Consider the following 27,962-nt stretch of genomic DNA (forward strand, 5'->3'; position numbering starts at 1 on the left):
TAGCCCATACTTGTGAGACATGAGACACTCACCAGTCTGCAGTTTCCTGGAAAGTCCCTGTTTTCCTGCTTGAACAGAGGAACGACTTTGTCCACTCACCAGTCTCCGCAACCCCTCCAGTGCCTGGCAAGGATATCAGATCCTATTGAAAGTAGTGTGTTGATGCATTTGTGTCATGTTTGTGTTTTGTTTGAGCCCTTACATTCAAAGCAGTGTAAGAATGTCTTTGTGCAGCAGGCGAGGTGTGATGAGACTGAACCTTCATACAATTGCAAGATGTTGAAAATTTGCCATTATTTATGAAAACAGTGATAAATTTCCATGATCAACATTTCTGTTACACTGCAATGATTATCCCATGGCGTGTAAAATCAGAAAGATACGATAAAATGAGACTGGGTCATTTGCAGGGAGAATGTTTGCCTTTCATGTCTATAGAAGTAGTGAAATATTTCCATGAATCTAATAGTCACTTTTCCGTTCATTGAAGGACACAATCATCGCCTTGGAAGCTTCATCACGATACTACTTTGATTCTTCTTCCCTCTTCAGAAATGCAATGTGCAAATTCAATTCCATGGTTTTGGAAGTCCCATTGAGAACACGATTCATTTGAGCCGGCATAATGCTCTGACCGAGAAAGAATTGAAGGTGAGTTTGTAGTTTAGAAGATCGCAGCAATTTATGCATCAACTTCTTCATCGATAACGTTCCATTGCTTTCAAACTGCATTTTCCACTCTGCGAGATAATAACTGTTAGAACAAGCAACAGTATCGGTAGATGGTCTTCGGGGAATGCAATGTTACAAAACCCGATCCATTCAACAACATATTTAAGATATGTCAACAAATTAAATATTCCAGCACAGGATAAAACAAGGAAGATGAGAGTGAGGAGGCAATAGTTCTGATGACAAAAGAACAGAAATTTACCTTTATCCATTCGAGCAAAAAAGCAGGCACACAACTAAATAATCATCGAACAATGCACGTGTGCAACGGAGGCTATCGGGGGACTAAAAATGCCGATTTGTTGTCATGCGTATTGCTGAAAGGGTGAGTGAAACAGATTCTGTGGTAAATTTGAAGAAATACGGATAATGCATCTCAGGATGTTGGAGAAAGAACATTTATGGACTGAGGCAAATCGTATTGCCCTTTTCAGGAGTTAATAGGTTCATAATGAATTGAAAGACTTCCTTCTGTGCTGAAAGCTTTAGTTCAGTTGCAGCTGGATGACAATTTCTGTTCCTGGTAGTATTTAGCAAACTGTTAAAAGTGAATGTCACTGCACAGAATTCCAAACATAACTCCAATCAGTACAGAAAATATCCAAGGGGTGTGATGAGTTGTATCCTCTCATGTTGAAGAACGCAGCTGCAGATACAATGGAGGCACTGATGATAATCTTCCAAGAATCCTTAGATTGTGGAAAATTCTCAGAGGGTTGAAAGATCGTGAACATAACACCATTATTCCAAAGATACTTGGACAAAATAGTAAGCAAGTATTGCCAATTTAGGTCAACCTGGGTAGATGTTCATGCCGGCAATGAAAGATGAAATAACAGGGTACTGAGTGTGCTATAACATCCTACAGAGTTAACATCCTTTCTTAAAGGGGAAATAATACTTGACAAACTTGCTACAGTGCTTTGAGAAGGAAACAAACATTACTGACGAAGGACCACCAGTTGATGTAGTACATTGAGATTTCAACAAAGCGTTTGATAAGGTACAGCTCATAAGGTGTCTCAAAAGAAAAGAGCCCGTGTGTTCAAGGGTAGTATGTTCGGATGGACGGAGGACTGCATCGTAAATAGAAGGAGAGTCGTAGCAGCAGGATGGTAACTTCCAAGTCATGTACAGCCACAGAGCGAGTGCTGCGGAGGCCGGACACCTCATGTTGACTGGGTCGATTTCGGAAATGGCGGAGGGGATTGCTATGCTTAGGAAAGTTGGGCTACATTCATTGGAGTTTATAAGATTGAAAAAATCTTATGTTTTCGCCATTTAAGATTCTTAAGAGGCTTGATAGTGTATATCCGTAGAGATTACTCTCATTTGTGAAAGATTTTACGACCAGAGGCCACATTTTCAAATTGGTTGCCTATTAATTCAGGGAAGAATTACTTCTTTCAGGTTGTAGCAATTTATTGAACACTTCAACCAAGAGTTCAGGCAGACCCTCTAATAAGAGACACTTCCTCTGTATTAATTCTCTAGATTTGACAGAAGATCGGCCCTGTGAGAGGGTCAGTACTGAGGTATTGAAGCTTTGTCAGAAGGCGAATAATGAGTGCGGGCACTGAAGAAGTGCCTCATTGACAGGGGTTCAGTCCTGACCCCTGTGAGAGTTCATCATTGTCAGATGGTCAATACTGAGACAATGCTTCCTTGTAAAAGGATCAGCACTAAAGATCTGCCACACGTTTTTAGTGTCAGTATTGAGGAAATGCAGCAATATGAGAGGGTCCGAACTGTGGGAGTGCATTATTGTCAGAAGGTCAAGACTGAGGCAGCACCTCATTCTAAGGTGAGGCAATGCCAGACAAATAGAAGGTCAGTCCTGAGATATTGCTACTGTGAGAGGGTCAGAAATAAAGGTGCCTCCTTGTCAGATGGTCAGAACTGAGGGATTGAAGCATTGTCAGAGCTTCAATACTGAGGCCTTACTTCGTTGTCAAAGGGTCAAATCTGTGGGAGTGCGATATTATCAGAGGATCAATGCTGAGGCAGTGCCTCAAAATAATGGTGTGTTTTTGATGACAGCGTGCATCGAAGTGGTTCTTTTGTGAGTCTATCAAGTGCAGTTAAAGGAATGCTTGCCAATTTTCTGAAAGATGAACATTTATTGAGGAAATAAAAGATGGAGAAAGAGTAATTAAAAAGAATAACAAGTAGAGAGTAAAAAAGAATAAGCCTCATGTTCTTGTGGCCGTGAGGGACCCCTCAATCAACGGCTGGCCTGGAGGCTGAGGTTGTTGCTGGCACCGTTCGCGGTCTCATTCCGAGATGACGTCCAGTGCCGAGGAACAAAATGCTCCCTCTGCTCTGGTGTAACAAACGACTTGGCAAAGAAAAAAACCAGTTACAGAAATAAAATTAACTGTAAAACAGGAATGCTGACAGGACTCATTCAAAGTCAACCATTTCTCAAATATCAAGAAATGTTACCCTTCAGCCCATCCTATTCATGGAGTTGGAACTGCCAGTACCACACGAATGCAGCATCACGACTGAGGCAATGCAGCACTGTGCGAGGGTCAGGATTAAGGGTCAGTTTTGAGGCAGTGCCTTGATGTTATGGAGTCAGAACATTATTGCCACATGTTCAATACAGACAGTGTGTTGACCCTCTGTCAATGCTTCAATGCCTCAGTGCCTACCCTCTGATAATGAATCACTCCAACAGTTCTGACCCTATCTTGCAAGACCTCAGTATGACCTTTCTGACCCTATTACAGTGGGCCACTGCTGCAGTATTGACCATCTGATAATGATGCAATACCTCAGTTCTGACCCTCTGACAGTTATGCAACACCTCAGTCCGCACCCTTTCATCATTCGGCACTTGCTCAATTATGAGCCCTTTGTGAGTTAGTTGTGAGGCAAGACTTCATTGCTGCAGTGTCAGTGCTGAGAGCGGGCCTTTTTATTAGCTCATCAGTACCTGAGGTACTGGCTAATTGTCAGCAGGTCAGTTCTGAGGCAGCGTCTCTTTGCCCGAACCCTGACTCTAAACCCAGCCTCAGCCCTAAACCCGTACAAACGCTCGCCTCAGGCTAACCCTCACCTCAGCATTAACCCTAACCCTAACCCTCTCCTCAGCGTAAACCTTCCCTGCCCTCAGCCCTAATGCTGATCCTCAGGCCGAACATCTAGTCTCAGCCCTAAAGTGAGCCTCAGTCCTACCACTAGCTATGGCCTCAGCCCTAAAATGAACCGTAACACACAGCCCCAATTAACGCTTAGCCTCAACCCCAACCCTCGCCTAAGCTCCAAGTCTAACCTCAGCCCTAACCTAACCCCCAATACTTGCCTGCCAGAGAGTTAGTACTGAGGAAGTGCTTTAGTTTCAGAGATTTAGTCCTGAGAATGCGCTTCGTTTTCAGAGTGACCATCTGAAACAGCGTCTCATTGAAATGGGGTCAGAATTGCTGGAATGCTACATGGAATGGTGACAGATTGTAGGACTGTCGGTGGGTCAGATCTGAGGTAGTGCATCAACGGTGGATGGTCAGTCTTGAGGGAGTTCAGAGGATCAACGAAGAGGGAATGCCTCAATGCAATGGCGACAGAACTGAGAGAGGGCCACAGGATTAGAGATATGCCACATGATTGGAGATGGTAGGAAGTGCCTCATTGTCAGCAGGTCCGTTTTGTGGCCGGTCGCCATAGCTGGAGAGTCAGTTCTGAGGCAGTGCGTCTTTGTCAGAGGGTCTGTACTGAAGCAGTGCCTCATTATTCGAGAGGGTTTGGTGTGAGGCAGTATCTGATTGGTGCAAGGTCAGCCCTAAGGGAGTGCCTCTTTGTCAGAGGGTCAGTACTGAGTTAGCGACTCATTGTGAGGAGTTCAGAATTGAGGGACTGCCACGTGATGAGAGGGTCAAAACGGAGGTAGTGTGGCTGTATCTGACAGTCCGAAGGGAGTGCCATTGTTAGAAGGTCAGTTCTGAGAAAATGCCTCCGTGTAATGGCATCAGCATTGAAGCCAACCACGTGACGAGCCGATAAAAACTAAGTTATTGCAGGAGCATCAGAGGGCCAGATCTGTAGGAGTGCATTATTTTCAGAGGTGAATACTGAGGCACAGCCTCAGTGTAAGGGGGTCAAAATTAAGGGAGTGCCACACAATTACAGGGCAGTCCGGAAGTATTACAGCACTGTGTGCGGCGCAGAATCGATGGAGTGCATCATTGTTATACAGCCACAAGTGAGGCAGCGCCTCATTGTAATGGATCAGAATAGGGTCAGTACTGAGAGTCAGTACAGAGGTAGTGCAGAACTGTGGAGGTGTCAGAACTGAGGGAGAGCACCATTGTCAGCTGGTCAAAAGTGCCCCATTGTCGTAAGATCAGAACTGAGGGTGTGCCGCACGATGAGAGGGTCAATATAGAGGAAGTGACTCTTTGTCAGTGTTAATACTGAAGTATGACCTCATCTTGAGGGGATCAGGCTTCAGAGAATGCACTGTTGTCAGAGGGTCGGCACTGCAGCAGGGCTATGTTGTAAGGGGGTCAGAATTGAAGGAGTGCCACCCATTTTAGAAGGTCAGTGCAGAGGTAATCTGGCACTGTCAGAGGTAAGTCCTGATGGAGTGCCTCATTGTCATTGGATCAGTTTTCAGGCAGTACCTCTTTGGCAGAGCGTCAGTACTGACGCAGTGCCTGATTGTAATGGGATCAGAATTCAAGGAGTGCCACTGCCTCACTGAGGTACTGCAACTCTATCAGAGGGTCAGTGGCCTATTGTCAGAGGGTCTGTTTGAGCCAGTGCCGACTTGGCAGAGTGTCAGCAATTAGGGAGTTTGCCTTTATCAGAGGGTCAGAACTAGAGACTGCATTTGTAGCAGAGTGTCAATACTCAGCCTTGTCCGCCCAAGTCCAACACCAGCACCTCCACATCATTCGCCCACCCTGAGGACTGACCCTCCACCAATGAGCTACTGCCTCACACTGGACTGACCAACAATGAGACACTATCCCTCCAGACCCCCTGACAAAGAAGCAGTGCCTCAGTACTGACCGTCAGGCAAGGAAGGCTCTCTCAGTACTGACCCTCTCACAAGGAGACACTGCCTCAGATCATGACCCTCTGACAATAATGCACGCCCACAGTTCAGATTCTCTGACGCTGTTGCAGTACCTCAGTACTGAGTCTCTGTTAGTGTGGCACTGCTTCAATTCTGACCCTTCTATAATGAGACACTGCCTCAGTATCGACAGTCTGACAATAGTTCACTCACACTATTCTGATGCTCTGACAGTGCTGCTATACCTCAGTACTCACTAATTAACAATGAGGGTTAGCGTGAGAGGGTGGCGAGGGTTAGGGTTTGGGTTAGGACCAAGGCTAGGGGTTAGGTGTGAGGATTGGACGAGGTTTTGGATGAGGGTAGAGTTAGGGTGAGGGATGAGACTTGTGTTAGGGTGACTAATGAGGTTAAGTTTGGAGTTCGGGGTAGGGCTCGGGAGAGGTTTTGGGTTAAGGCTGAGGTTAGGCTTCGGGCTGAGTCTATGGTTAGGGTTAGAGCTCAGACAACATTTAGGTTTGGGGCTGAGGCTTCTGCTTAGGTTGAGGGTGAGTGTTAAGCCTGAGGCTAGGCTTAGGCCTGAAGCCGCGGTTAGGTTTGGGGTTGGACTGATTAGACCCACTCTGACCCATTACAATGAGGTACTACCACAGAACTGACTCTCTGTCGATAAAGAACATGAGATGCTGTCAGCTTGTCCAATCAGAGGTCCAATATTAAGGAAATAGTGCACTGTTGGAGGGTTGATAAATACAATATAATATAAGGGGAGTGCTGCACTGTCAGAGGGTTAATGACGTGGGAGTGCTGAAATAGCGCAGAATCAGACCTGAGAGAGTGCTGCACGTTCAGAGAGTTAGTACTGAGGGAGTGCTATAATGTCAGAGGATTGATATCAAGAGGCACCGCCGAAGGATCAGTAGCGCAGTACTGTCCGTAGGCCAATATTGAGAGAGTTCTGCTGCGTCGGTGCGGGTCGATATTACAGAATTGCGACACTATCAGTGTATGGATGTCAGACGGTCAGTTCTGAGGGAGGGCTCCGCTGTTGGAGGGTTGATATTGAGTGTGTGCGCGACCCTCAGATGATCACTTTGTTGGAGTTCGGCACTGTAACGGAGTGCCACACCGGCAGCGGGTTAATATTAAGGGAGTGCTGCACTGTCAGAGGGTTAAAGATGAGGGAGGGCTTCTCTTTGTTGGGGTGGGTATGAAAGAGAACCTCCCGTTCGGGGATCAATATTAATGTTGTAGAGTCAGTAGAGAGGCAGTGCTGCACTGTGGAGGGTCAATAAGAAGCATGTAGCTCCACTGGCAAGGTGCCAGTGATGACAGAATGCTGCACTGCCAGAGGATCAGCAATGAGGGAAAACTGTATTGTCAGAGTGTCTTCGTCAAGAAAGTGCCACTCTGTCGGAAGGCCAATATTAAGGGAGTGCTGCACTGTCACAGGATCAATATTAGGGGTGTGCTGCACTAACAGAGGGTCAGTGTTGATTGAATGCTTGACTGTTGCAGAGCCAGGACTGAGGGAATCCTGCATCGTTCCGGTGTCATCATTGAGGGAGTGCTGCACTGTTAAGGGCCGATAGTAAGGGAGTGTGACACTGTCAAAGGTGGGCTACAGTATCAGAGGGTGAGTAATGAGGGAATGCTGCGCTGTCGGAGGGTCAGCACTGAGGTGGGCTGTACTGTCAGATCGTCAATGTAAATAATAATGTCAGGGGAGTGCTGCATTGTGAGTTGGTCCATATTAAGGGAACGCTGAAACTGTCAGTGATGCTCAGGGTGTGCAACACTGTCAGAGGGAGTGATGTACTCTGAGTGTCAGCACGGAGGCTGACCTTAACTGTAATTGTGTCAGAATTAAAAGACCGGTCAGAGGATAGAAACTGAGGCATTTCAGAGCCATCAGAAGGTCGAAACTGAGGTGTTTCAGATCAGTTTGAGGGTGCCTCATTTTAATGTGGTCAGACTTGAGCAAGTGCTTCATTGTCAGAGGCTCAGAACCAAGTGACTGCCTCGTTATCAGACACTGTCCTAAAGAGGGCCTTGTTGTTCGTGGCTGTGTTGTAAGGCAATTCCTCATTGCTGCAGGATCAGCCTTGAGAGTGTGCCAGTCTGGAAGGAGTGCCTAAAAACTGAGAGAGTGCTACACAATTCGAGATTCAGCGCTGAGTAAGTGCCTCATTGTCACAGAGTTAGTTCTGAGGCAGGGTCACATTGCCTTAGGGTCAATTCTGAGGGTGTATGAGGAGCAGACTGTAAATACTGAGTCAGTAGCTCAGTGCATTGGATTCAGAGTTGATGGAGTACAAGATGATTCGAAGTTCATTCCTGAAGTATTGCAGCTCTGTCAGAGGGTCAGAACTGAGGGGGCAGTGCTTTACTGTCAGCGGATCAGTTCTGAGGCAGTACCTCATTGCTGGAGGGTCAGATGTGGACGAGTGTCACATTGTCAGAAGGCCAGTTCTGAATAAGTGACTTTTTGTCAGAAGGCCAATACTCAGTCAGTGGCTCATTTTGAGCAGATCAGAATTGAGGGTTTGCAACACTTCTCGAGATTCAGTCTGGAGACATTACTGCTGCACGCCTGAATTGAGGGAGTGCTGCAAGATTGGAGGGTGAAAATAAACCCGAAAACAGTGACCCCTTTCAATAACCTGTAAAACACAGGGATGACTGTAAATAATCCCTAAAACGCAGAGGCCTTTGTAGGAGTGCCTCAGTGTCATGTTTTCAGAATTGAGGGAGTGCCACGTGATTACAGATTCACTGCTGATGGAGTAGCTCATTGTCACAAGGTCAGTTCTGAGGCAGGGCTGCTTTGCTGGAGGGTCACTTCTGAGTGAGTGTATTAGTATCAGCCCCATGTTGTAGGGACTGTACTTTTCCAGGAAGACAGTTAGAATAATCTTTAATTATAAACTAATCTGAAATACTGTTTGACTTGTTAAGGTTACAATACACCCTGAGTCACCTACAGAATACGCACTTGCTCTCCCTGTGTCTCTCGGTAAGCAAAGGTAGTTTCTTTCAGACTGCTCTCAGAAATAAAGTGCTGCGCTGCTGGTCAGTATTGAAGGAATGCTCCATTGTTGGAGGATCAGTACCGAGGGAGTGCTGGACTGTCACAGGGCCAAGATTATGGGTGTGCTGTGCTTTCAGAAGGTCACAAGCAAACAAGCACTGCCAGACATAAAAAACAAAAGAACTGCGGATGCTGTAAGTCGGGAACAAAAAGCAAGTTGCCGGAAAATCTCAGCAGGCCTGGCAGCATCTGTGCAGGAGAAAACAGATTCAACGTTTCGAGTCCATTGACCCTTCCTCAGAACTGGGGATCTTCCTCAGAACAGTTCTGAGGAAGGGTCACTGGACCCGAAATGTCAGCTCTGTTTTTGCCTCCACAGATGCTGCCAGACCTGCTGAGCTTTTCCAGCACTGCCAGACAACTGACGCTCTGATTGTGAAACACTCCCTCAGTACTGACCCTCCAACACTGCGTACTCTCTGATGACTGATTCTCTGACGGTGCATCTCTGCCACAGTATTAACCCTCCGTCATACTGGTGTTCTCTCAGCAATAACACTCTGAGAATGCCATGCTCCCTTACCATTGACACTCTGGCCGTGGGACACCACTTCAAATTTAACCCTTCAGCAGTGCAGCACACGCTCATCATTGCCTCTCTGATATTGCAGTGCTGCCTTCATACTGACCCTTTCACAGTGCAGGACACAGTAATATTGAACATCTTCAAGTGCCGCTCTCCCTCAGTGCTGACCCCCCTCTCATTTCTGACCCATTCAGTGTAGCATACCCTTTATTCTGAACCCCTCAGTGCAGCACTCCCTCAACGCTGACCTGCTTCAGTGCTGACCCCCTTCAGTCCTGATCCCCCTCAGAACTGATCCCCCTCAGAACAGCACTCCCGCAGTGCTGACCCCACACTGTGCTGCACTCCCTCAGAGCTCACCCACTTATAGCTGATGACCCCCTCACTTCAGCACTCCCTGATCACCTGGTCGTGCATCACTCCCTTTCTCCGACCCCTCGGACGGTGCAGCACTACGTCAGCGCTGACCCGCCAACAAGATAATGTCAGAGAGATGTTCTCCCATCACATTGACCCTCTGAGACTGGAGCATTTACTAATGTTGGCCCTCTCACAGTGAAGCTCTCCGTTTAGTCCCTCTGACAGGCCGCATGCCTTTTATTACAGGTCTTTTCACAACGCACTGCCCCGTCATCATTGATTCTCTGACAGTGCAGCCCTCTGTTAATATTGAATTTGTGACAGTGCACAACTCCATTAATATTTGCCCTCTGATAGTGCAGCTCTTCCTCAGTCCTGACCCTCTGACAATGCAGCAGTCCCCTAATTACTGTCAGAGGGTCGATACTGAGAGAATGCTGCACTGTCAGAGTCAGCTGCCCGCAGTCCTATCAGACATTCAGTATTGAAGGTCTGGGAGAGGGTGAGTGTCAGTGAATTCTGCACTGCAACAGGGCCAAGAGTGTTGTCCCATGGCCAGAGTGTCCATGGTAAGGAAGAACTGCAATGTCAATGCAACAGGGTCGGGACTGAGGTCAGAATTGAGACAGTACTGCAGGATTAGAGAGTCAGTGTTGTGGCTGAGGAGCACTCTGAGGTCCAGTACTGAGGGAAAGCTTCATGATCAATGGGTCAGTTCGAAAGCTGTGCTACTTTGTCAGAGGGCCATACTAATGCAGTGCCTCATTGTAATGGGACAAGAATTGAGGGAATGTCGCACATGCATCACTAGCTCATCATTGACTGTCTAACAGTGCAGCACACTCTTAGTATTGACCTTCCAACAGTGTAGAGCAGCGTGACACATTCAGTATTAAGAGAGTACTGCACTGTCAGAGGGTCAATGATGGGAGAGTGCTGTGCTGTTGGAAGGTGTGTACTGAAAGGGAGCCGCCCTGCCAGAGGGCCTATGTTAAGCCAGTGCAGCATTGTGAGAGGGTCGATATTAAGTGCATGCTCCTGTCTCAGAGGGTCAATTTGATGGGACAACATGCCTCTGAAACTAAGTTGTTGGAGTGCTGCACCGCCTGAGGGTTCGTCTGAAGGGAGTGATGCCCTGTCAGATGATGAGCTTTCCCTCATCTTTAACCGTCTGACAGTGCAGCACTCCCATAATATTAACCCGCTACCAGTGTGGCACTTGCTTACAATTGAACTTCTGACAGTGCACAAGTCCAACAAAATGATCCTCTTGAGTGTCGCACACACTCAATATTGGCCCTCCAACAGTGCAGCACTCCCTCAGGACTGACCATCTGACATTGATACGTGGATCGTGTAGCAATCCTGTAATATTGACCCACTGACACAGCAGAACTCCCTCAATATTGTTTTTCTGACAGTATTGCACTGCTGATCCTTCGGCAGTGCCCCTTGATATCCATCTTTTCACATGAGACCACTCCCTCAGCACTAACTCTCTGAATGTGCAGCACTTCTCAGGACTGATTCTGTGATATTTCAGCACTCCCACATCATTAACCCTCTGACAGTGCAGCCCTCCCTTTATATCAACCCTCCAACAGTGCAGTGTTTCCTTAATATTGGACCTCTGATTGTGTGATACTCCCTCAGTGCGAAACTCTGACAATACAGCACTCTCTCTGAAATAACTCTCTGATTAAGCACTTCCTCTGTGCTAACCCTCTGAAAATGGAGCTTTCTCTCATTACTGACCCTTTGCAGTGCCGCACTGCCTCAGTACTCACTCACCACAAGTGCAGCACTCCATTAAGAGTGATCCTCTGACAGTGTGGCACTCCCCTAATATTGGTCCACTGACTGTGTGGCACTCCCTTAATACTGACCTGCTCGCGGTGCATCACTGCTCTAATATCAAACCTGCAGCTCTATCAGAGGGTCTGTCCTGAGCAAGTGCCCCATAGTCAGCATGTCAATTCTGAGGCAGTGCCTCTATATCAGTGAGTCAACATTGAGGTAGCTCCTGACGGTCAGAATTACAGGAGTGCCTCATAGTTAGAGGGTCATTAACTGAGGGACAGCCTCGTGATCAGCGGGTCAGTCTTTACGGACTGCCTTATAGCCAGTGTGTCAGTTCTGAGGCAGTGCCCTCAATGTAACAGATTTAGAAATGGGGTAGGGGGCACATGATTAGAAGGTCAGTAGTAAGCTATTGGAACTTTGTCAGAGGGTCAGTACTCAGCGAGTGCCTCATTGACATTGGGTCCATACAGAGGGTTTGCACTGAGGGAATGCTTCCTTGTCAGAGATTCAGAAGTGAGAAAGTGCCTCATTGTCAGAGGCTCATTCCTGAGGCAGTGCCTCATTGTCAGAGTGACATAATCAGATAGCACTCCCTCAATTCTAAACCTTAATACTGACCCTCTGACAATGAAGCACTGCCTCAGGACTGACCCTATGATAATGAAGTGTTCCTCAGGATTGAACCATTGACGATGTGACTCTCCATTCGTGTTGACCTTCTGATAATGGGGTTCTCCTGAAGTACTGACCCTCTGACGGTTGTGCACTGCCTCAGTACTGACCCTCTAAATATCTGCCACTCCGTCAATTCTGACCTCCTTACGATGAGGCATTACCTCAATACTGACTGGGGTGCAGGTCTCTGGCACAGAGTCTGTCGCTCTTGCAACGAAGGGAAGGGGGTATAGGAGGAGAGTGTTAGTCATTGGGGACTGAATAGTTAGAGGGACAGATAGAAGGCTTGTTTGGAACCGAAGAGACTCACGATTGGTGCGTTGCCTCCAGTTGCTAGGGTCCGTGTTATCTCGGATAGTGTCTTTGGGGTCCTGAAGGGAGAGGGTGACCAGCCCCAAGCCATGGTCCACATAGGTACCAACGACATAGGTACCAACGACATAGGTAGAAAGAGGGATAGGGATGTCAGGCAGGATTTCAGGGAGCTCCGCTGGAAGCTGAGAGCTCAAACAAATGGAGTGGTTATCTCTGGTTTGTTACCCGTGCCAAGTGATAGCGAGGCAAAGAACAGGGAGAGATTTCAGCTGAACACGTGGCTGCAGGGATGCTGCAGGTGGGAGGGCTTCAGGTACATGGACAATTGGGGCTCATTCTGGGGAAGGTGGGACCTCTACAAACAGGACGGTATCCACTTGAACCAGAGGGGCACTAATATCCTGGGCGGGAAATTAGCTAGTGCTGTTCGGGTGGGTTTAAACTAGCTTAGCAAGGGGATGGGAAACTGTGGTGTAGTTTGAGTACACAGGAGAAAGAGAATAGGGAGGACATGGACAGGATCTCAGTGTCACAGGAGTGTGCTGGCAAACAGCAAGCTGAATTGAAGTGTGTCTACTTCACTGCCAGGAGTATCCGGAATAAGCGAGGTGAGCTTGCAGCATGGATAGGTACCTGGGGCTTCGATGTTGTGGCCATTACGGAGACATGGATAGAGCAGGGTCAGGAATGGATGTTGCAGGTTCCAGGGTTCAGATCTTTGAGTAAGATCAGGTAAGGTGGGAAAAAAGGGGGAGGTATGGCTTTGTTTGTCGAGGACAGTATAACGGAGGCTGAAAAAACTTTTGAGGAGGACTGGTCTACTGAGGTGGTATGGGCTGATGTCAGAAACAGGAGAGGAGAGGCCACGCTGCTGGGAGTTTTTTAATAGGCCTCTGCAAAGTTCCAGGGATCTGAAGGAGAGGATTGGCAAAACGATTCTGGGCAGGAGTGAAAGGAACAGGGTCGTCATTATGGGAGACTTTAACTTGCTAAACATTGACTGGAAATGCTGTAACCCTCGTACGTCGGATGGATGAGTTTTCGTCCAATGCACGCAGGAGCGTTTCCCGACACGGTACGTCGAAGGGCCGACAAGAGGGGAGGCCACACTGGATCTGGTACTTGACAGTGAACCAGGCCAGGTGTTTGATTTAGTGGTAGATGAGCACTTTGGAGAGAGTGACCATAATTCGGTTACGTTTAGTTTAGCGATGGAGTGGGAGAGGAACATGCCACAGGGCAAGACTTACAGATGGGGGAAGGCAATTATAATTGGGCAAGACTGAGGAGGCAAAGAATGGGGCAGCAAAATGCAGGGGATGGGGACAATCGAAATGGGGAGCTGGTTTAAGTAACAGATATTGCGTGTCCTTGATAGGTACGTCCCTGTCAGGCAGGGGTCAGTGATAAGGTAGGGGAACCCTGGTTTACTAAAGAAATGATATCTCGCGTTAAGCAGAAGAGCGAGGTTTATGTGATGTTGAGATGAGATGGATCAGTTGATGCGATGGAGAGTTACAGATGAGCAAGGAAGGATTTAAAGAGAGAGTTAAGAAGAGCAAGGAGGGGTCCTGAGCAGTCATTCGCAGGTAGAATAAAGGAGATCTGTAAAGTTTTCTCAAGGTATGTGAGGAATATAAGGATGACTGGGGTAGGAATAGGGCCAATCAAAGACAAGTGGGAAGTTGTGTGTGGACCGGGTAGAGATCGGAGAGGTGCTAAATGAATATTTCTCATCTGTTTTCACTGAGGAAGAGGAGAATATCATCGAGGAGACGACTGAGATACGTGCTATTAGACTTGAAAGGATTCAGGTTAGTAAGGAGGAGATGTTATCAATTCTCGAAGGTGTGAAGCTCGATAAATCCCCTGGGCCTGAGAGGATTTTTCCGAGAATTCTCTGGAGAGCTCGGGAGGAGGTGGCGGAGCCCTTGGTTTTGATCTTTGAGTCCTCATTGTCTGCAGGTTTAACACCAGAGGACTGAGGATTGCAAATGTTGTGCCCTTGTTCAAGAAGGGCAGTAGAGGTGAGCCAGGCAATTACAGCCAGTGAGCCTTACGTCTGTTGCAGGAAAAGTTTTGGAAAGGGTTATAAGAGATAGGGTTTATAATCATCTCGGAAGCAACAATTTGATTGGAGATAGTCAACAAGGATTTGTCAAGGGCAGGTCGTGTCTCACAAACGTCATGGAGATTTTTGAAGAGGTGACCAAGCATGTGGATGAGAGAAGGCCAGTTGACGTAGTGTACGTGGACTTCAGTAAAGCCTTTGATCAGGTTCCACACGGTAGGCTATTGGAGAAAATACGGAGCCATGTGATTGAGGGAGATTTAGCAGTTTGGATTAGAAACTGGCTTTCGGTAAAAAGGCAACCAGTGGTGTTTGATGGAAAATATTCAGCCTGGAGTCCGGTTACTAGTGGTGTGCCTCAAGGATCTGTTTTTGGCCCACTGCTGTTTGTCATTTTTATAAATGACTTGGACGCAGGCATAGGTGGATGGGTTAGTAAGTTTGCAAATGACACTAAAGTCGGTGGAGTGGTGGACAATGTGGAAGAATGTCGCATGTTGCAGGGAGACTTGGATAAAGTGCAAAATTGGGCGGAAAGGTGGCAAATGGAGTTAAATGTGAGGTGATTCGCTTTGGGAGGAATAATAGGAAGGTACAATATTGGGCCAATGGAAAGATTCTTGGTAGTGCGGATGTGCAGAGGGACCTTGGCGTCCATGTACATAGATCTCTGAAAGTTGCCACTCATGTTCATAGTGCTGTGAAGAAGGCATACGGTGTGTTAGACTTTATTGGTAGAGGGATTGAGTTCCAGAGCCGTGATGTCATGCTGCAACCGCACAAAACGCTCGTGCGACCTGTTCTGGTCGCTCAATTGCGGGACGAATTCGGAAGGATTGGAAAAGGAGCAGAGGAGATTTACCAGGATGTTGCCTGGTCTGGAGTGAAGGTCTTATGAGAGAAGGCTGAGCGACTGGAGTCTGTCCTCATTGGAGAGAAGAAGGCTAAGAGGGCCTTTAATAGAAACATACAAGACGATCAGAGAAAGATGAGTCAGGGTGGACGGTGAGAGTCTTTTTCCTAGGATGATGATGTTGGCTTGTACGAGGGGGCTCAGCTACAAATTGAGGGGTGATGGATTGAAGACAGATGTCAGAGGCAGGTTCTTTACCCAGAGAGGGGTAAGGGCGTGGAATGCCCTGCCTGCCAATGCAGTTAACTCAGCCACATTCAGGGCATTTGAACAGTCCTTGAATAAGCAGAAAGATGATGATGGGATAGTGTGAGGGAACGGGCTTAGATTAGTTCACAGGTTGGCGCAACATGGAGGGCCGAAGGACCTGTTCTGCACTGTATTTTTCTATGTTCACAGATGACACTAAAATGAGTGAGAGTGTAAAGTCTGAAGAGGACAATGAAAATCTGCGGAAGGATGCAGAAAGTTTAAGTGAATGGACAAGGGTCTAGCAGATGGAGTCCAATGATGGTAGATGTGAGGGTATCCATTTTGGTAGCAATTATGGAAAAATGGAGTCTTGCTTAAATGGTGAAAAATTGTAGCATGCTGCTCCGCAGAGTGAGCTGGGCAGCCTTGTGTCTGAATCAGGTAGTTTGCAGATGCGGCTGGTAATTGAGTCAGCAAATGGAATAGTGTCCTTCATTGCGAGAGTGATGCAGTTTAAAAATCGGGAGGGTATGCTACAGTTGTATAGGGTGCTGGTGAGGCTTGGTGTGGAGTAGTTTGTACAGTTTTAGTCTCCTCACTTGAGAAAGGATGTACTTGCACTGGAGGGGGTGCAAAGGAGGTTCACGAGGTTGATTCCAGAATTAAAAATGTTGCTGTATGGGGAGAGATTGAGTAGACTAGGATTGCAGTCACTGGAATTTAGAAGAATGAGGGGTGATCTAATAGAAACTTTTAAAATTATGAAACAAATGGATCGGAAATTGTTTCCACTGATGGGCGAAATTCCAACTCGGGGGCACAGCCTCAAAATAAGTGTGAACAGATATAAAACTGAGTTGAGGATGAGCTTCTTCATCCAAAGGGTTGTGAATCTGTGGAATTCTCTGCCCACTGAAACAGTTGAGGTTCCCTTGTTGAATGTTTTGAAAGCCAAAACAGATAGATCGTTGAACAGGAAAGGAATTGAGGGTTATGGTGAATGGGAGGGTAAGTGGAGCTGAGTCCGCAAAAAAGATCAGCGGAACGAGCTGGAAGAGACAGATGGCCTACTCCTGTTTTATTTCTTATGTCCGTATGTCCTTAGATTGCCATCCTTGTCATTCCTCCTTCCCTGGAATCGGCCAGTTCTGAACTGAAGAGTAGGTCTTTAAATAACTCCCACGTATCAAATGTTGACTTGTTCAATAAAAGCTCCTCCCAATTAATACTGCTCAGCTCCTACCTAACACTGATGTAATTTTCCCTCCCCCAATTTCGTCCCTTCCCACAAGGTCCTGATTATCCATGGCTGTCTTAAAATGTAAGGAGATGCGATCGCCCATTTAAGAAGCTCCTGGTTCGCTGTTTTTCCCAAGTGGGAATCAGCTACAGGCTTTCTTGTTCCACGATGGGGGAGGAAATGGCCTCGTGGTATTATTGCTGGACTGTTAATTCAGAGACTGAGATAACATTCTGGGGACCTGTGTTCAAATTCCAGCACAGCAGATGGTGGAATTTGAATTCAATACAAAAGAAAATCATGAATTAAGAATATAATGATGACCATGAATTCATTGCCAAATGTCAGAAAAAGTCAGCTGGTTCACTGATGTGCTTTAGGGAAGGAAACTGCCACCCTTACATGATCTGGCCTACATGTGACTGCAGACCCACAGCAATATGATTGACTTTGAACTGTCCCCGAGGCAATTAGGGATGGACAACAAACACTGCGTAGCTAGGGATGTCCTCCTCCCATTAACAAATAAATAAAATTGGATTCTACATCTTCCGATCCAAGATCGTTTCTTGCTCTCATACTAATTTCTTCGCTTACAGTCACTTTCCCTCCTGCCTGTCTTTTTGGAATGTCGTATAGCCCTGCGCACTTAGCTCCAGTGTTGATCTCCTTGTAACCATGTCTTTGTAATAGCTGTAAAATCATGCCCGTCAACCTAGAAATGTGCTATTAATTTGTTGATTTTGTTCTGAATACAATGAGCACGCAAGCAAAGAGCCATGAATTTAGCTTTATCACTTGATTTCACCTCTTGACACTCTTTACAGCTGTTTTCTGTTTGTACATGCTGTTTTTTCCAGTACCACGCTGAGTATTGTTATCCCGATAGTTCTTTCGTCTCAGTCCGTGTGTATTCCCGGGCGAATGTGCTCGTGTGGTCTCAGGAGTTGCGGAGGTCACGGCTCTGGGACAGCCGTTTCATCGCCCTATGCTGCAGGTAAGAAGAAAAGAAAATCTCTTGCTCTGAGCTCTGCAAACCTGGGCAATGTCAAAAGGGAAACAAGGTCAAAAGAATTTCAACAAGAACCTCAAAATTAACTGCTGAATTCATATCAACATTACGGGGATCGCCCAACTTAGTGGCCACAACATCCCACTTTCTATTCTTCACAAACAATCCAAAGGCTGAAGTATCCGTATCCCTCTTAACTTTTATGGTTTTTGAGCTAATTTCTTTTTTCTAACTTGTGCATATTTGTGGTGCTTTATGACTTCTTGCATTTAGCAATTGATAAACTCACTCTCTCACGAGTTCAGGAGAAGCTAGTTTTATAGAATCCTCAGTGTGGAAACAGGCCACTCAGTTCAACAAGCCCACAGCAACCCTCCAAAGAGCATCCCACCGAGACCCATCCCCATTCCCCGACTCTATCCCTGTCAGCCTGCATTTCCCATGGCTAATGTACCTAACCTACACATCCGTGGGCACTGTGGGTAATTCAGCATTGCCAATCCACCTAACCTGCACATCTCTGGACTGTGGGAGGAAACCAGAGCACCCAGCAGAAACCCACACAGACAAGGGGAGAATGTGCAAACTCCACACAGACAATCATGCGAGGCTGGAATGGAACTCAGGTCCCGGGTGCTGTGAGGTAGCGTTACTAACTGCTGAGTCACCGTGTCACCCTGAGTTATCTTGACTCCTTCTGAAACATAGGAAGGTATCCACAAGACCAAGATCCTTTTCAATCAGCTTAATTCGTACCAACTGAGGTGGATCTAATTGGGTGTGTAAAGAAGGGGAGTCTTTCACGAGGGAACTTAACAATTTGGGAGACTCAGTCACCGAGGGAGCCTGACCCGAAGACTGGTCAAAAGAATAATGATTCGATATGAATTAGTCAGAATGCAGCTGTTAACAGTAATCCTCCATCCCGATGTGGGAGCGAGATTTAACATTCAAAATCAAAACTGAAACTCTTGAACAAGGTAGTTCAAAACAGCCAGTTCTCTGATTGAGGTTGTGAACTTGCTCGCCGAGCTGGCTTCTTCTCATTCAGACGTTTCGTCACCATGATCGGTGACATCATGGGTACAGCCTCCAATGAAACGATGTTATTCTACTCTGTCTGGAATTGACACTGTCCAGTCTGTTACCATGAGTACTGTCATTTCCGGTTTTGATCTGTATGGGTTTGTGTGTGGGGGTCCAATTGTATCTGTTTGTTGGTTGCATTCTGGATGGAGAATCACGCCTCTCAGAGGACACTGCGACAAGGTAACCGTAGTCCCCAAGCCAAGCATAGACACGCACAGGAATTCCGAGAGGCATGGTTCTGCACCCATTCTCCAGCCTCACAAATTTGGTCTCTTCAGTCTGAATATGATCACTCAACCATATCCTTGATGACAAACAATAGAGTCTTACTTCCCAAAATCTACAAACAGGACTGTCCAGACAGATCCATTTGTTCTCATGATATCATCTTCTGCTGGAGGGATTCCGAAATGTCGACATTCTTCCTCAACTGAGCATTCCTTGCATTCGTGGTTGACAGAGCTGTCAGCCATGTCCATTGTGCTGCAGGGTTCCCAAGCGGAATATGAGTTGCTGTTCCTGCAACTTTGGGGTGGCATCATTTGTGGCACTGCAGGAGGCCCATGTTCAGTTTGGTTTTGTCTTTTGAGGAATGGATGGTCCCTTTGAGATTGAAATTGGAGAAAGATTTCATGATTTTTTCATGTTCTTGTCTTTCTGTTATGCCCCTAGGAAAAAAGCAATGAAAGTGCCGTTCATGTTTTGCACGGCGAGCTGCTGAATACTAACCGGTCTCACACCATTACCATCACCTTGCCCTTGTGAAGGCAGATATGGATAAGGTTCTCAAAGCTGATAGAAGATTGAAACCACTCTCGTCCTGTGTCGCTGGTAAGTTTCCCTTCTTGAAGAAAAAATGCTTGCAGCTGAATGAGCATAATATAGAGCATAGTGGCTCTGGTTAACACCGCTGTCTCAATTCCACCCCTTGGTGACTTTCTGTGTGGAGTTTGCACATTCTCCATGTGCCTGCATGGGTTTTCTCTGGGTGCTTGAGTTTCCTCCCACAGTCAAAAGATGTGCAAGGTTGGTGGATTGGCCATGCAAAATTTCCCAAGGTGTTCAGTGATGTGTAGGTTAGGTGAGTTATAGGTGGATGGGTCTGGGTGGGATGCTGTGAGGGGCAGCGTGGACGTGTTGGGCTGACGGACCTGTTTCCACACTGTAAGGGTTCTCTGATTCATGATTCTATGATTTTACTGAGTGCAAAGGTACAATATTGACTCGTCATATTTGTCTCACCTCTTTACACATTGACAAGAAAGCTTTAATGTCAGTTTCTATGCATTTGCAACTTGTCTGCTGTCTCTCACAAGGCTGACTATATCTCCTTCTCTAATGCGTATCTCCTGTCCACTGACACTGAGAGGTGACACTTGCTTTTCATTTAGTACAATCAATAAAACAATAGCCTCCATATTACATCCAGCGGCTTCTCTTGACACTCACACATTGTTCTTTATTTCCTCCAGGTATTGACCACTCATCATTTCTAATTCCTCATCTCATCTCTCTCTCATTCTCTCGCTCTCTCGCTCGCTCTCTCGCTCGCTCTCTCGCTCTCGCGGTCTTTATCTCAGAGGTTCACAGTCACACTATGTTGCACATGCATATTCTGTCCCTCATGCACAAACACACTACACACACACAAAAAAAAGTCAGGAACACAGTCTCTCACGAACACACTCTGTCACATTCTCACTCATTCATACTCCATACTATCACACAGTCGTACACGGTCTTGCACACATTCTGTGGCACACTTGCATGCACTGTCGCAGGATCTTTTGCCAATGCTCTTACTCTCAAGTACACACACACGACCACAAATCTCTCCCTCACACACTTAGGTTCGCAAATTCACTTGCTGTCAAGCTCACTCACACTTACAGACACACTCACTCCCTCATGCATGCTGTAACACTCCCTTCTTGTGCTAACTCCCTTTCACACACTCTCAAGCACAGTCACTGGCACACACATTCTGTCGTGCGCACACACACACTTTCATGCACTGTCTTTGCACTCTTGAGCACAATCATATGCTCACCTCTCTCTTGCACACAGTCAATTTGATTTGAGTCAGAGATCATGGGAACTGCAGATGCTGGAGAATCCAAGATAATAAAATGTGAGGCTGGATGAACACAGCAGGCCAAGCAGCATCTCTGATGAAGGGTCTTGGCCCGAAACGTCAGCTTTTGTGCTCCTGAGATGCTGCTTGGCCTGCTGTGTTCATCCAGCCTCACATTTTATTATCTTGATTTGAGTCATCATTGTCACAGGTACAGTGAAAAGTTTTCTTCTGCATGCAGCATAGACAGGTGATATCAAACAAGGCGCATTAGTGAAACGGAACATAGTGACAGCTACAGAGAAGATGCACAGAGAGCAAGATCAAAATTAGGTTGAAGCTTTTCAGTGTCCTATTCAGATGTCCAATAACAGCGGTGAAGAAGCTGTTCTTGAATCTTTTCACGCATGTATACAAACTTTTTTTACATCTTCCCTTCAGAAGAAGGGAGAAGAGAGTGTAATTGGCGGGTGAGAAGGGCCTTTGATTATGTCAGTTTCTTTCCCGAGGCAGCAGGAAGTAGAGGTGGAATCAACGAATGGAAGGCTGGTTTGCATGATGGACTATGCTGTGTTCATGACTCTGTAGTTTCTTGTGGTCTGAGGAAGAGCTGTTGCCAAACCATGCTGTGACATGCATCCAGATAGGATGCTTTCTCTGGTACATGAATGAAAGTTGACCTTGCGGACACTCCAAATTACCTTAGCCTGCTGGGGAAATAGAGACATTTGGTGTGCTTTTTTGCCCATTGCGACGATCTGGGTGGACCAGGAGAGATTGTTGGTGATCGACACTCTCAACTATCTCCACCTCAGCAACATCTCTCTCACTGTCTGATGCAGGCGCTCACACACTCACATTGTGTCACCTATTCTGTCTGTCTGTCTCTCCCTCTCTCCCTCATCGCCCATCTCTCTCTCACTCGCGCTCTCTCTCTCGCTCGCTTGCGCTCTGTCTCTCTCGTGCTCTCTCTCTCTCTCTCTCTCTCGCGCGCGCTCTCTCTCTCTCTCTCTCTCTCTCGCGCTCTCGCGCGCGCTCTCTCTCTGTCTCTGTCTCCCTCCCCCACCCCCCCAACCTCTCTGGCTTTGTCTCTCTCTCTCTCTTTTTCTCACATACCAACTCATTGCTCAGTTTTCCATGGTATCTGAATTGTTGGAAGAATTAACTTAGACTGAGCGTGGATTTTCTCCCAAATTAGTTACGACAAAGCAGAACCAATTCTGCCTGGAAGAAGAAAGGCAGGAGCCATAATAATTAGGGATTGTTTTGCTAGAGGAACCGTGCTGTGATATGCATCCAGATAGGATGCTTTCTGTGGTACATGAGTGAAAGTTGCCCTTGTGGGCACACGGAATTGCCTTAGCCTCCTGTGAAGTAGAGACAACGGTGTGCTTTTTTGCTCATTGCGATGATGTGGATGGACCAGTGAACTAATCTAAGCCCATCCCCCTACACGATCCCATTATCATCCATATGCTTATCCAAGGACTGTTGAAATGCCCCTAATGTGGCTGAGCTAACTGCATTGGTAGGCAGGGGGTTCCACATCCTTACCACTCTCTGAGTAAAGAACCTGCCTCTGATATCTATCTCAAATCTATTATCCCTCACTGTTGAGCTGTGCCTCCTCATACAAGCTGACGTCATCATCCTCGGAAAAAGACCCACACTGTCCACCCTGTCTCATCCACTGATCATCTTGTATGTCTCTATTAAATCCCCTCTGAACCACCTTCTCTCCAATGAGTACAGACCCAAGTCCCTCAGCCTTTCTTCAGAAGACCTTCGCTCCGGACCAGGCAACATCATCTCTGCACCTTTTCCAATGCTTCCACATCCTTCCTGTAATGGGGCGACCAGAACTGTACGCAATATTCCAAATGAGACCGCACCAGCTGTTTGGACAGTTGCTCTGGATCTCAATCCCACTGCCAATAAAACCTAAAACACCGTAAGCCTTCTTCACAGCACTATCAACCTGGATGGCAATTTTCAGGGATCGACATAGATGGACACCCTCTGCACATCTTTCCATTGACCCAATATTCTGCCTTCCTATTATTCATCCCAAAGTGAATCACCTCACATTTATCCGCATTGAACTCCATCTGCCAGCTTTCCGCCCAATTCTGCAGTTCATCCAAGTCTACCTGTCACCTGCAACATTCTTCCACATTGTCCACCACTCCACCGACTTGAGTGTAGTCTGCAAACTTACTAACCGATCTACCAATGCCTCCGTCCAAGTCATTTATAAAAATGACAAACAGCAGTGGTCCCAAAACAGATCCTTGAGACAAACCAGTAGTAACCAGACTCCAGGCTGAATATTTTCTATCAACCACCACTGGTTGCCTCCTTAGCCAAAGCCAGTTTCTAATCCAACCTGCTAAATCTCCCTCAATCCCATGTCTCCATGTTTTCTCCAATAGCCTACCATGTGGAACCTTATCGAAGGCTTTACTGAAGTCCATGTCCACCACGTCAACTGCCCGACCCTCATCCACTTGCTTGGTCACCTTCCAAAATTACTCAATGAGGCTTGTGAGACACGACCTGCCCGTGACAAATCCATGTTGACTATCTCCCATCAAATTGGTGCTTGTTCGATGATTATAAATCCTCTCTCTTATAATCGTTTCCAAAACTTTTCCTGCAACAGACGGAAGGCTCACTGGGTTTATAATTACCTGGGTCATCTCTACTGCCCTCTTTGAACAAGGGCACAACATTTGCAACCCTCCAGCCTTCTGGTACGAAACCTGTAGACAATGAGGATTCAAAGATCAAGGCCAAAGGCTCCGCCACCTCCTCCGTAGCCTCCCAGAGAATCTGAAAGTTTCGAAGGATGATGCGTTGTATCTGGAGGTTGTTGGGGTGGTACGTTAGGACGAGGGAGACTTTGTTTTGGTTGTTGTTGCGGGGTGGGGTGAGGGGATTTGTTGCAGGAAATGCTGGAGACACGGTCGAGGGCGTTATCAACCACAGAGCGGGGCAAGTTGTGGTCCTTGAAAAATGAGGACATCTGAGATATACTGGAATAGAATACCTCATCCTGGGAGTGCAGATGCAGAGGCAAAGGAATGGGGAATAGGGGATGAATTGTTGCAGGAATATGGTGAGAGGAGGTGTAATCTTGGTAGCTGTGGGAATTGGTGGAGTTGAAATGGATATTTGTTTCTCAGTGGTTGGAAATAGAGTGGTCCAGGTAGGAGAGAGAGGTATCAGAGATTGTCCAGGTTAACTTCAAGTTCGGGAGGAAGGTGTTGGTGAAGCGGATGAACTGTTAGAGCCCCTTGTGGGAACACGAGGCGGTGCCGATACAGTCATCAATGTAACGGAGGAAGAGGTGGGGTTGAGGGCCAGTGTAGGTACGGAAGAGGGAGCGTTCCATGTAACCTACAAAGAGGCAGGCATAGCTTGGGCCCATTTGGCTACCCTGGCCACCCCCTTTGTCTGTAGTTAGTGGGAGGAATTGAAAGAGAAACTGTTGAGGGTTGTTCAAGGACCGGAACTTGCCCCTCCTCAGTGGTCAAAAACGCCCTCGACCGTGTCACCCGCGTTTCCCACAACTCATCCCTCACACCCGCACCCCATAATAACTACCAAAACAGTGTCGTCCTCGCCCTCACGTACCACCCCACCAACATCCGGATTCAATGCGTCGTCCTCCGACCCTTCTGCCATCTGCAATCCGACCCCACCACCAAAGACATTTTTCCCACCACCCTTAGGTGACCCCCTTATCCGCTCCACACTCCCCTCTAGCACTCCCTACACCCAGCACTTTTCCCTGCATATCCATAAATGTTGTCATCACAACGTTTAAAATTCACTGGTCCCGATACCCCCCCCCCCCCCCCCTCACCCCCATCCCAGGCCCCAGGAAGAATTTCCTCATCAAACAGATGTTTACCTGCACATCTGCTAATGTGGTAGACTGTATCCACTGTTGCCATTGTGGCCCCCTCTACATCGGGGAAACCAAACAGAGGTTTGGGGACCGCTTCACCTGTGCTCAGTTTGCACTGAAGAACTGCACCTCCCAGTCGCGAACTGTTTCGACTCTCCCTACCAATCCTCAGGTAACATGTCCATCCTGGGCCTCCTGCAGTGCCACAACGATGCCACCTGAAGGTTGCAGGAGCAGCACCTCATATTGCGCTTGGGAACCCTGCACTCCATGGTATCAATGTGGACTTGACAAGGTTCAAAATCACCCCTCGCCCTCCCGCATCCCAAAACCAGCCCACCTATCCCATCCTGCCACCTCAAACCCCACCCCCATTTCCTACCTCCTAACCTCTTCCCGCCCCGGAGACCTGTTCGTCCTCCCCGGACTGGCCTATCCCCTCCCTCCCTCCCCACCTACACTCACCTCTGCTGGCTCCATCCCCACCTCTTTAACTTGTCTGTCTCCTCTCCACCTATCTTGTCCTCTATGCATCTTTGATCCGCCTCCCCCTCTCTCACTATTTATTTCAGAACTCTCTCCCCCTCCCCCTTTTCTGATGAAAGGTCTAGGCCCAACGTGTCAGCTTTTGTGCTCCTCAGATGCTGCTTGGCCTGCTGTGTTCATCCAGCTGCACACTTTGTTTTCTCTACATCTCTTAACAACCTCATGAGGTGAGTTCCAGAGCGAACTATGCAGGGTAGACTTTGGGTTTATCATTCTAACTTGCCAGTCCTGAAAGATGAAAGTTGGTTTGTGTTGGATGTTTGTCTCATAGCTATGAAAGATATCCTGAAAGGATTTTTCAAATCTTTTGTTGAGAATTGTACCCATTTAGTCAGTAATCCTTTTCCTTCTTTAAAGTTTCCATGGTAGTGACAAATTTCAAATATCTGCCGAATTTTATTTGGCTTTGTATTGGTTCTCTGTGATTCTCTGTTAATGGCTCCGCGACCTGCCAGCTAATTACAGAATTTATCATTGATGTGCCTGTACCAAAATCTTTCATCTTACACTATATATCCCAATTTCAGGAGAAAGTCCATAGAGACCTTTTAAAGGAAAGGGGATTAGAAAGAAAATCTATCGATCAAAATCATGAATAGTTGATAAATTATTTGCATTCCATATTTCCAGAACCTGCCCCGGAAGAGAGAGCCCAGAGAATTGCCAAAGCTGTCCGCAAACAGTCAATAGAAGTGAAGGAAAATTGGGAACAACTGAAAATCCGTGCGAGCAACTGGCAGAAACAGGTGGAAAAGGCGTTGGAGAAACTTCAAGAACTGGAGAAAGTTCTGGATGATCTTGAGGCTCATGTGATAACAGCTGAGGGGGTCCACACTGATTGGCAACCTGTGAGTGACCTGCTTATTGACTCATTGCAGGATCACATTGATAAAACCACAGTAAGTGCAATTACATTACACTTCACTTATGAACAGATGTAACCACAATGTTGTATCGAGACGATCAGTAATATGAGTACTTCAGTAATATTGATTGAATGGTTGTTAACTTAATTTGCAAATTAAAACTTAGTTGAGCATGCCTTCTGATATCACATCATTAATATTAGTATAGTTGAGGATTCTATTAGTCAGTGACATCAGCTGAGTTATCTGCTTGTTGCCATGTTATCAGGGTTAAAGGTAAAGTCTTAGCAGGCCATTTGGCGACTCCTTAGAGAGAGACAACTGGTTATGATTTAACCTGAAGATCACCATGCCTCAGTCAAGTAGAGGAGTTGAGGCGAAGACCCTTTGTGGTCAGCTCACTGGTGTGGCAATTGAGCCCTCTCTGCAGGGCATCAGTCTGCATCACAAGCCAACCGAATTTGAATAGAGTTTAGGATTGGAGAGCCATCCATGCAATTATTTTTTTTGAATGAATGTTTCTCACTGGGACTCTCTCACCGGGAAACTTTTTAAAAGCCAGCTCAGCCATCCAGGCGAGATCAGTTCCTGATCTCAGCTGAATTTTTTGACCTGGGGTGGGTCAGCGTTAGGAGTTCATTGATTGGAATGAATTCTCATTAAGTTAGCGAGAGGGATACTACACGTGAATAGATCGATGTTTTGAAAAGAGGATGAGATATGAGCAAAAGTTGAATTGATGTGGAAGACCAGCCACAATCATCATCGACAGTGGAGCAAGCTTGAGTGGCCATGCAACATTGTGCTGCCACTATTTGACTTGTTCTGTGGAAAGGAAGGAAAATGGTCCAAGTGTCAAAAATGCCGAAGACCGCATCATTCTACAACCTCAAAATTTGATTGTGTTCAGCATATTATCACTCCTGGTACCCCGAAATCCTGGTCTATCATCTCAGCAGCTCGACTCTGCCAAAAGCTGGTGACTTGTGACATTTTTGAGGGATCTTCCCAAGTCTGAAAATCATTTTTGTTTTTGTACAATCAAAGTTGGCCAGTGTGGAAGGAGGTCGTTTGGCATATCGTAGCTCTTTGAAATAACTCCCCAATTCGTCCCCCTCTGCTTGGCAATGACTTCAACCACTTATAAAATCTCTTTAATGGAGGGAAACTTTGAAGGCGTGTGATTGGAGTGTTAACGATCCCAGAATACAACTGAGCCTTATTAAGTTGTTAGTTCAGATGATCAAGAGCTTGATGAAAGAGGATTGTTTGAAAAAGTGCCTTAAAAGAGGAAATGTACAGAGGCTAAGAGGTGTAGGAAGTTAGCGAGTTTTGAGAGGATTTGTTGCTTGGGTTGAGGTTCTGGATGTGAGTTTGCTCGCTGAAGGTGTAGGAAGTCTCTTGTTGGGTTTGAAGCCGACACAATTAAATGTTTGGCAACTAGTAGTGGGCCGTTTAAAATCAAGAGTGGGCAAGAGGACATAATTAGACGAGTGCAGTTATCCTGAAGTATGGTTGGAC

At 46.7% G+C, this 27,962-nt stretch overlaps 1 protein-coding gene across 1 annotated transcript; it reads left to right on the plus strand.

The window, feature by feature from the left end:
* The first annotated feature begins 494 nt into the window (after positions 1–494).
* LOC132207948 (utrophin-like) lies at positions 495–27,424 on the plus strand. Its single transcript, XM_059643754.1, has 4 exons — positions 495–651; positions 17,802–17,938; positions 26,206–26,360; positions 27,398–27,424. The coding sequence occupies exons 2-4, from the start codon at positions 17,866–17,868 to the stop codon at positions 27,422–27,424; spliced, it is 255 nt and encodes an 84-aa protein (XP_059499737.1). The 5' UTR covers positions 495–651; positions 17,802–17,865.
* The last annotated feature ends 538 nt before the right edge of the window (positions 27,425–27,962 follow it).

Source organism: Stegostoma tigrinum, unplaced genomic scaffold, assembly GCF_030684315.1.
Source record: "Stegostoma tigrinum isolate sSteTig4 unplaced genomic scaffold, sSteTig4.hap1 scaffold_220, whole genome shotgun sequence".
Lineage (NCBI taxonomy): Eukaryota > Metazoa > Chordata > Chondrichthyes > Orectolobiformes > Stegostomatidae > Stegostoma > Stegostoma tigrinum.